Source organism: Dreissena polymorpha, chromosome 3, assembly GCF_020536995.1.
Source record: "Dreissena polymorpha isolate Duluth1 chromosome 3, UMN_Dpol_1.0, whole genome shotgun sequence".
Classification (NCBI taxonomy): domain Eukaryota; kingdom Metazoa; phylum Mollusca; class Bivalvia; order Myida; family Dreissenidae; genus Dreissena; species Dreissena polymorpha.
In genome coordinates this window covers 19,909,609-19,922,834 of record NC_068357.1, presented here as the reverse complement: position 1 = coordinate 19,922,834, position 13,226 = coordinate 19,909,609, and the positions used below count along the sequence as shown (strand labels likewise).

General features: G+C 35.0%; 1 protein-coding gene across 3 annotated transcripts in view; it reads left to right on the top strand.

Moving 5' to 3' along the window:
• Nucleotides 1-13,226, top strand: part of LOC127873211 (girdin-like) — a 95,544-nt gene that overhangs the window by 42,286 nt on the left and 40,032 nt on the right. For all 3 annotated transcript variants that reach the window (XM_052416971.1, XM_052416970.1, XM_052416969.1), the window contains exons 11-14: nt 1,103-1,249; nt 2,514-2,649; nt 3,723-5,101; nt 11,250-11,374. In XM_052416971.1, coding sequence (XP_052272931.1) covers nt 1,103-1,249; nt 2,514-2,649; nt 3,723-5,101; nt 11,250-11,374 — 1,787 coding nt within the window. The remainder of the gene's footprint in view (nt 1-1,102; nt 1,250-2,513; nt 2,650-3,722; nt 5,102-11,249; nt 11,375-13,226) is intronic.

Below are 13,226 nucleotides of genomic sequence, written 5' to 3'. Positions count from 1 at the left end.
TGGATAATTTTGCGGGATTTATGATATCATTTTGTCAAAAAAAATGACGTCATTTTGTGCCTTGGTTTATAGCAGAAATTTAATCAACAGGGCTTTAATCAACTGAATTTGCTGTAAAAGTGGGGTAAAATAATGTGTTCAGGGGTTGAGTCTTAAACTGTGGTATCTGCATAATATTTCTTAATAATTTTCAAAGTTTAACATTTAACCATCAATTTTGTTTTGCAGTTAATGTTTATATGACAGAGTTTTCCTGTATATATGTATAAACTTACTGTCCTGTTTAGGTACCTTATCAATTAAATGTTACTTCATTTTGTTCCACGCTGAAGATTAAATTTTCCCAAATATTTGGAAAATAATTCAAAATGACCCAAAAACAAATCACAACATGTATGTATGTATCTAGAATTAAATTCAATATTGCATGATAAAAATATTGTTAAAAAGTTAATTTATTGTATGTTTTTTGCTTTAAGCAGCTTTTGCAGAAAGAGATAAAATACCAAAGTGAAAACAAGGCCATTCTCAAAGTAGAGAGGAAAAACAACGTATATTTAAGCCAAGCAAATATTTACATTATTAAACATGTACATGTTTTTCAAGTATATCAAACATGTTTGTCTACTTGTCTTCGTAACATACACTCTGTATTCTGTTTGGTTTGCTTGGTACTTGTGTTGTGTTATTGATTTCTATGCTGTAACCGCCTGCACTACTTTCTAAAACAAAGAAACACATCAATAATGAAGTATTAATGATGGTAAAACGGAAAAATTTCAAACGTGTGCATTGCACATTTACTATGGTGTTAAGATATTTAGTATGTATGGTTTGTTCCTCAATAAGCTTTGGGTAATCATTCTGGTACTTAAACTTCCGGTCATATATATACACATATTGTTTAAAAAAATTCTGACAAAACCACATTTAATTTATTGTCCCCGAGAAAAAAATATATTTCTATTACATGATTTTTGTTTTCCATGAAACTGATGGCATTTTAGCGTGCATGAAATAATTTTGTGTGGACAGGTAGTAAGGTACTCTGAGATTGTGACTGCCATTTTCTTTAATTGTATGGCCATTATCTTTGATTCAGGAACTGCGAGATGACAACAAAATCTTGACTGAGTGCAAACTTTTGATGGAACAAGAGCTGTCGAGTTCACACAAGCGCGTTGAAACGGTCGTACAGTTGGAGCAACAGCTTATGGAGTATAGGCAGCAGATTGAGGAATTCTCGTCCGTATGTATTTTCGTGAAAACATCTTATTATTTGACAGTGTTATCAATGATAAAAGCCAAGCAGTGCCCGATTCTATAACTGTTATTTCTTGAATATATGATGCAACCATGTATTAAATGCACCTAAAAAATAACATCCAATTAGAGAGAAATAATTCGTTAAAAACACACTTTCTCGAGTAAAATAAGGCTTAAATGTATCTATTATTTGCTCTATTTTTACTGACACCACAAAATGTTTGTTGTGAATAAAGCATTATGAAGTGTGGTTACATTGTCCTGACTAGCATTTAAGCGTTGCTGATGGTAAATAGCAATGAGTTAAAAGAGATCTTTATATAGAGAATATTCTAGCCCTGAAAGGGGCTGTTGATTGACAATATGAGCCCCGTTATGAGAAAGCTGGGATTAATGCATGTGCGTAAAGTGTCGTCCCAGATTAGCCTGTGACGTCCGCACAGGCTAATCAGGGACGACACTTTCCGCTTTTATGGTATTTTTAGTTTCAAGGAAGTCCCTTTTTACTGAAAATCAAATTAAGCAGGAAAGTGTGGTCCCTGATTAGCCTGTGCGGACTGCACAGGCTAATCTGGGATGACACTTTATGCACATGCATTAATCCCAGCTTTCTCAGAACAAGGCTTATATCTAGATATTCTTTTCTCTATAATGACAATTTCAAGACATTGCTTGAAGTTCAAATTTCATGGCCTTCTTTCCTGCATTTTACAAGTGGATGAAAATATTCTTTCTTTTTTTTGACAATTTTGATGATAAATTCCAATAAGCTACCAATTAGCTGCCAGTTGAATGTTAAAAAGCATGATATTTGCTAGTTAATGAATGAAGCCAGTTTGAAATGAGCTAACAAAATAACAGGTAGGTGTGAAGGAGTCTACGGCTTGTTTTGATACCTGATCTTACTATGTTATAACAAAGTTTATTTTGTTAGTCCCCTACCGGTTTCACCGGAGGGGACTTAAGGTTTGCGCTCTGTGTGTCAGTCAGTATGTCACACTTTTCTGGATCCTGCGATAACTTTAAAAGTTCTCAATATTTTTGCATGAAACTTGAAACATGGATTGATGGCAATAAGGACATTATGCACGTCATTTCATTTTGTTCCTACGTCAAAAATTCTGGTTGCTATGGCAACAAATATATATAAAAAAAATAAAATAAAAATTCTGACAATGGTGGAGCCGGTAGGGGACTTGTATTGCTTGACAATAGTCTTGTTTTGTGTTGTATGCTGCGTGTTTCAGGAGCGTGACATGGACAGCGAGCGTATCGCCCACCTAGTGGAGGAGAACGCACAGCTGCAGTTGGAGAAGAAGATGAACATGAATGAGAGCTCCAGTCTGGCCCACGAGATAGAGGCCACAAAGGCTAAAGTAGCAGGTGAATATCCCCTGACACGCCATATTCATCAACCCATTCTAAGACTTAAGAATAAGGAATGGAATTAGAACTAACAATAATTCATCCAGCGTTTGAATGTATACAGCCTACGTTTTATAATATCCTGAACAGAATGTTCTACTTGAAGAATGGTGCCAAATCAGACTCAAAATCAAAGATATTCCTTGTATATTCCGTTTCCAAAGAATATTCTCTATTCTTTGACTTAAGTCTAAGATTTGTTTGGTGAATACAGGCAAAGAAAGCCTTTTGCCCAGTAACAACCTCACACCCACACACATCACCTTACACTTGCTTATTAAACAGCAAAAAAATACATATTACTTACTTTTACATTCATTTATCTGATGGAGGGACTGCAATGGCTCAAGGATTATCTCCCTTGGTAAAGAAACATTTAGGTTAACCGAATCCTTCGTAAGTTCCAGCTATTTGAGATCCTTAATATATTGCTGTTTGTCATTCAAATATTGCTGGATTCGGTTGTTAGTGTCATTTTATTTGATGTAATTGAAGCATACAAAAAAAATGGTTGTTATGAATATGTATGTAAATCATGAATCTGAATGGGAACTGCACAGGCTAATGGTCTACACTTTATGCACATGCATGGAGTCCCATTTTTGTAAAGCAAGGCTCTGAAAATTGTTTCATTTATTTAGGTTCTTCAGGGTTTTTGTCATTTAAGTATGACTATTCAGTTAACATGCATGTAATTGGCTGAACAGTATGATTGTTTAGATCTGACTAAAAACCATGAGCAGTTCCAATACAGGGAGCTTAACTATTCTCAATCTTCAATAGTGTTGGGTACATGGTAGTGGTATGCTGTTGTCATTTATGTGACAAATTGGAGCTAGATTGTCTACGTACAATTTGAAAATGCACAATGGTGAAACAACATGTGGGTATATTTGTTAGTCTGTAGCTATTTGAAGTGAGAGTGCCTGCTAGTTAAAATTTAAATAGCTAATGAGAAAGACAAAAAAGATTGCAATTCATTAAAGACATTATTTGTGTTTACTAACTTTTCGCCCATTTTCCCAACACAGGTGTTGGTGGTGCAATATCAGATCAGCTTAAAGAGACAACAAACGCCAAGATCCTTAGGCTAGAGCTGGAAAATCAACACCTCCTTCGCAAACTGGACGACATGAAGGAGAGCGCATTGCTGGAGAAAACTGCCATGACATTTCAGCTGGAAACTGAGAATCGTAGACTCTTGAAAAAGATGGAAGCTCTAAAGCATGACAGTATACACACCCAACAAAAATGCACAGAACTTGAAGATAAAGTGAGAAGTTTGTTGAAAGAGAAAGAAATGGTGGTCATTCATTTGCAGTCATCAAAAGAAAGCTTTGAAAGGGAGTTTAAAGAACTGGAAAGACAAAATGAGGATTTGACACAAACATTGCAAGTGTTGAGGACTAGGAACGAACAAACTAATGACACAAAAATGAAAGATTTGGAGAAGGAAAATTCAAGGTTACATGAAACTCTGGCAGCAAAAAATAAGGAATTAACCAAGGTGGAATTTAGCAATAGACAGTTGCAGAAAACACAAAATGTAACACAAGATAGTATTGGAAAGATCAGCAAGCTTGAAAGTATAAATGAAGCTTTAGAAAGGAAGAATTTAGAGTTGCAACAAAAAGTGAATAGACTTGAATTGACCAATGAAAAATTTGATAAATTAGAACATGACAACTCTGATCTGGGAGTTGAAAATCAGAAATTAGTGAAGAAATTAGAGTATCTCCAGACAGCTGTTCATAAGAAAGAAAATGTTGAGCAGGATTTAATCAATGTTAAAGTGGAAAATCAGAAACTGCAGAAAATGGTAGATACTATGAAAGCATCCATAAATGATGTTGCAGATTTGGAAAACACAAATTCATTATTAAGAAAAGAGATTCAACAGTGTCAAAGGATTATAGATGCCAAAAAATCTCAGGACTTAAAAATGGAAAAGTTGGAACTGGATCTTTTGGATCTCGATAATGAAAACATGAAATTGCAAAAGCAGCTTGAAATAACAACAAATAGGGTTAAACAGTTAGAAAAAGACAATACTGAACTTGAGCAGGAAAATGAGCATCTTGAAGAAGTGAATACTTCATTAACATTTGCACAGAAAAGGATTGTTGACCTTGAAAAACGGAATTCTGATTTGGAAAATGAATTTACTAAACTTCAAAATGAAAATACTCAGTTGTCGCGAGAGTTTAAGCGTAATAAAGCTACTTTAGACAGAAGTCAATCTGCATTTAATGAATTGCAAGCAAAACATTCTGTGTTAGAAATATCCCACAAGGAGTTACAAAGAAATGTGGACAGAGATAAAGGGTCGAGTCGTGAATTTGATAAAGAACACATGGAATTATTGAAAGGACTGCAATTGGAAAAGCAAACAGTAAATACGCTGAGAACTGTAAGTCTTTTTTCATTACAGTTTGTATTGTGTTCTAGTTTAGGTATGATTGGAATTATAACATAAAAAACGTAAAGACACCTTGAGAATAATTATTTCAAAGAGACAAATTCATTGCTAGTTTTGTTTTTAGCTCAGTGTTTTCGGAGAAAACCAGAGGTATTGTCATAGCCAGCTTGTCGTGTCGTCTGCCGTCCATGTCGTGCTAAAATCTTTACATTTTGTTAAGGTTTTGAACATTGGCTCTAAAATCAAATTGCTTCCACCTACAACTTTGAAACTTCATTGAGATCTACACGCCACACCCATTTTTGGGTCACTAGGTCAAAGGTAAAGGTCACTGTGACCTTAAAAAAAAAAAAAATTCTGACAAGCTTTCATTTATTCAAAACTGCACCTGTAGCCGAGCGTGGCACCTGTTATGCCGTGCTCTTGTTTTTTTTCAAATTGTTGGCGACCTTTATATGTTGTTTCAAGCGCTTGCCACCAATGAAGGTATCCCCCTTCTCTACACCCTATTAAATGTTTTCTCACAATGGGCCGCATTTATTACATCAAAGGCAATTACCACAATCACATTCTATAGCCGCAAAAAAGACGCATAATAGCCGCTACGACTTCAGTGTTAACAAAACAACAAATTGGTTTTTAATGTTTACTTTTTGCACCACGAAGGGACTGATTCATGAATGCTATTCTCAGCTTAACCGATTTATGCCAATTTGACTCTCCCATCCTTCTAAATTGGATCAATTTATTTCCAAAATTAAGGATGTCTAGTATATTATTTTTTTTTTATTTAGAATATTTCTTACAGAAAATATGTTAAGCAAACAGCGCATACCCTGATGAGATGCCACATTATGAGGCGTCTCATCTTGGTCTACGCTGTTTGCCAAGGCCTTTTTTCTAGACACTAGGCATAAATGGGTTAAATATGTCTTTGGGAGTGAAATAAAGTGGCTGTTGACCGTTAGGTGTAATAAAGTAGGATTTTCGTCAGGGCAAACCAGACTGACCGTTGTCTACAGGTGACCATTGTTCTTAGGTGACTGCTATTTCAGGTTAGACTGTTTATCGGGCTGCATTCGCAAACCTATAGGGAAGTCTGTCGTTGTTCAATGACAACTCAGCACCCTCTGTTGGCACTCTGGCTATGGAATTAGGCCATCCTTAAAAATTCTTTTGTTTGGCATAACCGGACCGACCCACTAAAATCGGCCCGCCTGAATTTTTATGTCCCCCACTATCGTAGTGGGGGACATATTGTTTTTGCCCTGTCTGTTGGTTGGTCTGTTGGTTGATTTGCGCCAACTTTAACATTTGCAATAACTTTTGCAATATTGAAGATAGCAACTTGATATTTGGCATGCATATGTATCTCATGGAGCTGCACATTTTGAGAGGTGAAAGGTCAAGGTCAAGTTCATCCTTCAAGGTCAAAGGTCAAATATATGGGTCAAAATTGCTCATTTAATGTACACTTTTGCAGTATTTCAATATTCAAGATAGCAACTTGATATTTGGCATGTATGTGTATCTCATGGAGCTGCACATTTTGAGTGGTGAAAGGCCAAGGTCAAGGTCATCCTTCAAGGTCAGATGTCAAATATATGTGGCCAAAATCGCTCATTTTATGAGTGCTTTTGCAATATTGAAGACAGCAACTTGATATTTGGCATGCATGTGTATCTCATGGAGCTGCACATTTTGAGGTGTGAAAGGTCAAGGTCATCCTTCAAGGTCAGAGGTCAAATATATGTGGCCCAAATTGCTTATTTTATGAATACTTTTGCAATTTTGAAGATAGCAACTTGATATTTGCCATGCATGTGTATCTCGTGGAGCTGCACATTTTCAGTGGTGAAAGGTCAAGGTCATCCTTCAAGGTCAAATATATGGGTCAAAATTGCTCATGTGATGTCACTTCTGCAATATTGAAGCTAGCAATTTTATATTTGAAATGCATGTGTATCTCATGGAGCTGCACATTTTGAGTGGTGAAGGTCAAGGTCATCCTACAAGGTCAAACGTCATATAGGGGGACATTGTGTTTCACAAACACATCTTGTTTTTGTTACTTTCCAAAAAAAAAAAATTTTTTTTCTCACCGAAACTTCTTTCCGCTTAATTTTTCCCTTCCGCTTTTTATCCTTTCCGGTTATTTGCGTCATTTAATTGAATGCCCTTTCAAGGATATCTAGAATAGCAATGAACAAAACGCGTACCGGTGTTTATTTGAGTCGCCTATTTATTTGACATATGCATATGCGATGAATTAGTCTTTAAATACAATTAAACCACTCCTGTTTTTCTTGTATCCCTGTAATTAATATACGCTGCTGTCGTTCAGGATAGTTTGGGAGTAAAAAAACAAATTAATTAATTATCACCGTTCATTTCAATTCAGCAATTGGCAGAGATGTGTAATATTATCGCCATATAACTTATTATTTAATTATCACTCTTAAATTCAGATCGGTAAATATTCGGTAGAAAGATAAAAAGTGGTCAGTTTAGAAATATTTATTGACTGGTATTGTCACGTTTTTGTTTCATTTGCTTATCTCTTTATACGACTTTCCGACCGGTTGCTATTTTGGAGGCAGACGGAGATATTAAATGCGTATTCAAATTATACAACATCTGAGCATCAATGACCCAATATTATCCGATAGCTCCACCCGTTATCACGTTTCATTCGACAACGTCATGCCATGTGTAAGCGAGCTAAATGTTGATTGGCCAGCTACCATGTGCACTTCATTAACAATAAGGTCAAGCAATGGCTAATCGGGTACAGACCAGGTTTCGTTTACTGTTCGAATTGCAAACACTTTCATTGAAACAAAGAGACAAATATAGAAAACCAGTGATGATTAAAATGGCGGATGTTTTCAATGAAATTTAATTAGATTGTTGCATTTTCGCAATTTAGATTTTTCTTGAGCCAAATTCTCAATAGTTTTGCAAATGACTCAAATGGCGAACGACAGCGCAAGCATTGCGAACCTGTTATTATTGGAATCAATGCTCACTATAACAGGGCTCGCGCTGTCGTTCGCCATTTGCGAAAGTATAGCGAATTTTGCTCAAGAAAAATATTATTTGCGAATATGCTTAAATCTCGTTAAATTTCATTGAAAACATCCGCCATTTTAATCCGGAGTGTTTTTTTTTAAACTATTTTTCTCTTTGTTTCCATGAACAATTTGAAACGCATATGGTAGCTGGCCAATCAACATTGAGTTCGCTATCGGGTAATATTGGGTTATTCATGCGCAGATAATGGAAAACACAGATGATATTGTCGTTTGCCTACAATATAACGGCCGATGGCAAAAGTCGTATACAAAATAAGCAAATGAAAAGAAGCGTAACACTCAATAAATTATTTTTAAGCTGATCACTTTACAAATTTCTACCGACTATCGATTTGAATTAAAGGATGATAATTAAAAAATTAGTTACATGTCGAAGATGTTGCACCTTTCTGTTCTTGATTGAAATTAAAATGTTATAATTACTTTGTTGTTTTTTACTCACAAACTATGCTATTGTAAAGTAATATGTCAACCAAATAGTATATTAATTACGTATTTGCTAGGTTACTTGTTTTTATTTTCTGTAGTCAAACGATATGCACATTTTATTTCATGTGCAAAATGCGTACAATTTTTCGGACTGTCGTTTTCGGATAAAGTATTTTTTGTTGATTATATTATATTTTCGAAGTTCTTTATAGAAAAAATAGACTTACGAATACACCTCCGATGATACGGACGGTGCAGAAAAATCTTTACCAATTTCCTTTCAGGAGGCAGAAGACTTGGAGCTTAATTTAATAATTACCTTTCAGTTTGGTATATGTTAGAGTTCAATGTCAGAAAAAAAAAAAAAAAAATTCCCTACCTACCTACCCACCCAAATTTACCGTAAATTTGCGGCCATAAGTCGACCTAAAAACGCTCCTAAAATTGACTTTAAAAGTCAACTCGACTTATGGATGAGGTACTAAATAAAAATAATAAAACATATTTCTGTGCCGTTTTTTATTTAAAGTAATAAATCTCCGAAGCGGAGGAATGATGACTGTTTACGGTAAGGCCGACTCGTCTTTTACTTAAATGTCCGCCGATAACAAAATACTCATGTTTACATTGGTTTTTGAATTCATTAATCTTCGTAATAAGTCCAAATAAAAACATGTAAAAATAACTACGAAAATATTAAACATTTGTGACATACAGTAAAGTGGCGAAAATTATACATAGCAATTTGTCTATCGCTACATCGTCCGTTGTCTGCTAAGAACAATAGAAAATCGACTGCTGACACTTGTACCCATTTAAAGTTAATCCGTGTAAATACAAACTGTCAACAGGTTCAGGTGTCTTTATGCCACCAATTATCGCTTCTCGGCCTTTTGACTAAAATCAAAGTGTAAAGTGTAGTGTTGGCATCCTTTCGATCATTTGTCTTTATTGCGTTACGCCTAAAATAGTTATCCGTTAATGATATGCACAACGGTTCTGCTACAAACTACTTCTGACCAATCAAAAATAATTACTCGATCGTTGGATACGCCTTTAACCAATCGCTATTGTTCAACTTCACATGGTATATTTTTTGATTGGATGAAGGTGTGGTTTCGTTGATTTATTCACAACTGTCCCACAATTAATGCATAATCGTTTCGTAAATAAATAGATCTTATCTGAGTGAAGATTTCATTCATTGTTTGATTATAATAATATTACGCACTCACCCTGGATTATTAAAAAGTGTAATTGGACATATTAAATACACAATTACTTTCGATTATCTGCTAAGTATTATTAGATAAGACGTTTTTCCAGAATGCAGAAAATATTCCTCGGGTATCTCGTGATTTACGAATATAGCGAGCGATGCGAGTGTTGGTAAATTCACGTGTTTCACGCATAATGGCAAAAGCGTTGTTGATTATTTGAGAGCAAGTTACAATTATTTTGACCATATAATGAATTTCTGCGTTCAAGATTTTACAGAATTTTCACATCAATAGCACTAACTTTTGAATACAAAAACATCTGCTCATAATATAAACGCTGAAAGTTTTTACATTAAATGGGATAATAATTTTAATTTGTGAAATATATATTAAGTTCGAAATAATGAATGATATGTTATTATGATTTTGAACAATAAAATATATTTTTCGTGATAATTAGTAAATGAAACGTTGAATGTATCGTTTTAAATATATTCTTATTATTAATATCCCAAAAAATGTCAACTGCCGGTACAAAAGCCCTCAGAACCATGACTAAAACGTCACTTAAACATGTCCGAGATATTGAGGAAATTTACCCCCCGACTTATGGCAGAGTCAAGGCAAAAAACCAAGTTTTTCTAGCCACATTATACCCCTCGACTTATGGCCGAGGTAGACTTATGGCCGCGAATGTACGGTACCTGGGTCGGGTTATGCCAAACAAACATTTTTTTAAGGATGGCCTTATCACCAAAATAGCATTTCTAATTTTTTTGATTTTATTGTTGAAGTTTGCCATATTTTTAAGGAAACTTTGGTCAGATTTTGGGGAAAAAATGTTACTTTTTGCCACTTTTTGAAAACTGCAGAATATCAACGATAATTTTTGGCAAAAAAAAAACACTGGCATTATTTTGCACTAAAAAAACTCGACTTGTAGAATGTATCATGACAATGGAAACAAATACATCATCAATCATATCATCAATCATATAATCAGAAAAACAATTAGGAAATCTGTTTATTTAGACACTCTTAACCCTCTTTTTCTGGAGAGAATCATTATTTGTTATCTTTTAAAATAGGTCATTCAATTGCACACTGAGAAGTGATCAAACTGATTATTTCCAAATCCCTCATTATAAATGTTGCTTATCATGTATGTATATCCCACCCTTTTACCTCATGGCATGAAAAACGTTTATTGCCAGATAAACTTATACAAAAAAAGTGCATCCAGCAACACAGTGAACAAATGAGAAATAAGATTTTATGAAAATATAAAAGAGGAAAGTGTCATCCATTAGGTGGTGCATGCGGACTGCACAGGCTAATCTGGGACAACACTTTACGCACATGCATTAGGCCCAGTTTTCTCAATTGATTGTTCAGGACCTGATGAATGAGAGAAACAACAACCAGGAACTGTTGAACAAGATGGAGCAGCAGACAAAGCGTTGTCGAGACCTGGAGCAGATGGTACTGGGCAGAGGCAATAACTCTAGCAATGACCTCGCGTGAGTTACATTTTCCTTGCAGACATTGTTATACCTTCAAATTTACCACTCAGATAAAAACTGGCATGTCTTTTAGAAAATTAAATTTAATTAAGACCTTTCATTCTAGATTCAAGTTTTAAAAGTTTTATTTCCAACCCTAAGATCCTGATGAGCAGCAAACAGCATAAAACCTGAACAAACTAAGTTACTCACAGGCTGTTCTGCTTGCATATAGCCATTTCTACTTTACTTCTGAGTGGGAGAGGGCTAAGCTGATTTCTTTCTTTTGAATGTTGAAATTCATAATGGCTTTTAATATTTTTTCATCATAATGATATGAATATTTATCATTTGTAAAATATAAAGGTTTCATACCTAAATAAAATCTTTACCAATCAGGCACATTTTCATAAAATCTTAATATACCCCTCAATCAGGGTGCAGAATCAACGGGGTTTTCAGGGGTTTACACACGTGCTGGAAAGTATGTAATCACACTGATATAAATATCTCAAGTTATTAAAATACATTTGCAAAAATCTATATTGCATAAAAGACAGTTTTTCTTGCAGTTTGTGCCGATATCTTAAGGTATGAGAATAAATCATTGAATCCGTCTGAAATCGGTGACAAAATTGCACGTTGCGTGAAACAACCGTGTACAATGCATGCAGCAAAAATGGAATTATTTAGCAAGAACACATGCTTATTAAATAAAGTAATTCTGATGTATTTCGCATTGCCATAACAGCCTAAAAATCTGTCCTTAATGCACTAGTTGAAATTCTTAAGAATGCTTGTTTGTTTTTTAAAGTTATTTGAAATAAAGCACCACTTGCGGTCGTTAAAATCAAATAATGTTAAAAAGTGGAACCCCCCAAAAAAAACATTATCCTGCACTCTGTCAATGCTAAGTTGAGGGGATTTACTGGATTCTTAATGAACTGTTTGCCTGTCTGTGGACACAAACATATGAAATAAAGTTCTCTTACACTTATCAACATTACAAATATAAACTTGCTATGATGACCCTTATGAAGCTATTTATGTGCACATTTTATTATCCTTTTTACACTGTAGGTCTCTTTTTTATGTCCCCCACTATAGTAGTGGGGGACATATTGTTTTTGCCCTGTCCGTTGGTCTGTCTGTTGGTCTGTCTGTCTGTTTGCTATATTGAAGATAGCAACTTCATATTTGGCATGCATGTGTATCTCATGAAGCTGCACATTTTTAGTGGTGAAAGGTCAAGGTCAAGGTCATCCTTCAAGGTCAAGGGTCAAATATATATGGCCAAAATCGCTCATTTTATGAATACTTTTGCAATATTGAAGAAAGCAACGTGATATTTGGCATGCATGTGTATCTAATGGAGCTGCACATTTTGAGTGGTGAAAGGTCAAGGTCATCCTTCAAGGTCAGAGGTCAAATATATGTGGCCCAAATCGCTTATTTTATAAATACTTTTGCAATATTGAAGATAGCAACTTGATATTTGGCATGCATGTGCATCTCATAGAGCTGCACATTTTGAGTGGTGAAAGGTCAAGGTCATCCTTCAAGGTCAGAGGTCAAATATATGTGGCCCAAATCGCTTATTTTATGAATACTTTTGCAATATTGAATATAGCAACTTGACATTTGGCATGCATGTGTATCTCATGGAGCTGCACATTTTGAGTGGTGAAAGGTCAAGGTCATCCTTCACAAGGTCAAGGTCATCCTTCAAAGTCAAACGTCATATAGGGGGACATTGTGTTTCACAAATGCATCTTGTTTAAATTACACATTTTTATGAGCTGCGCTCTTGAAAAACAGGGCTTAAGACACCTGCATAAAGTGTCATCCCAGATTAGCCTGTTCATTTGGC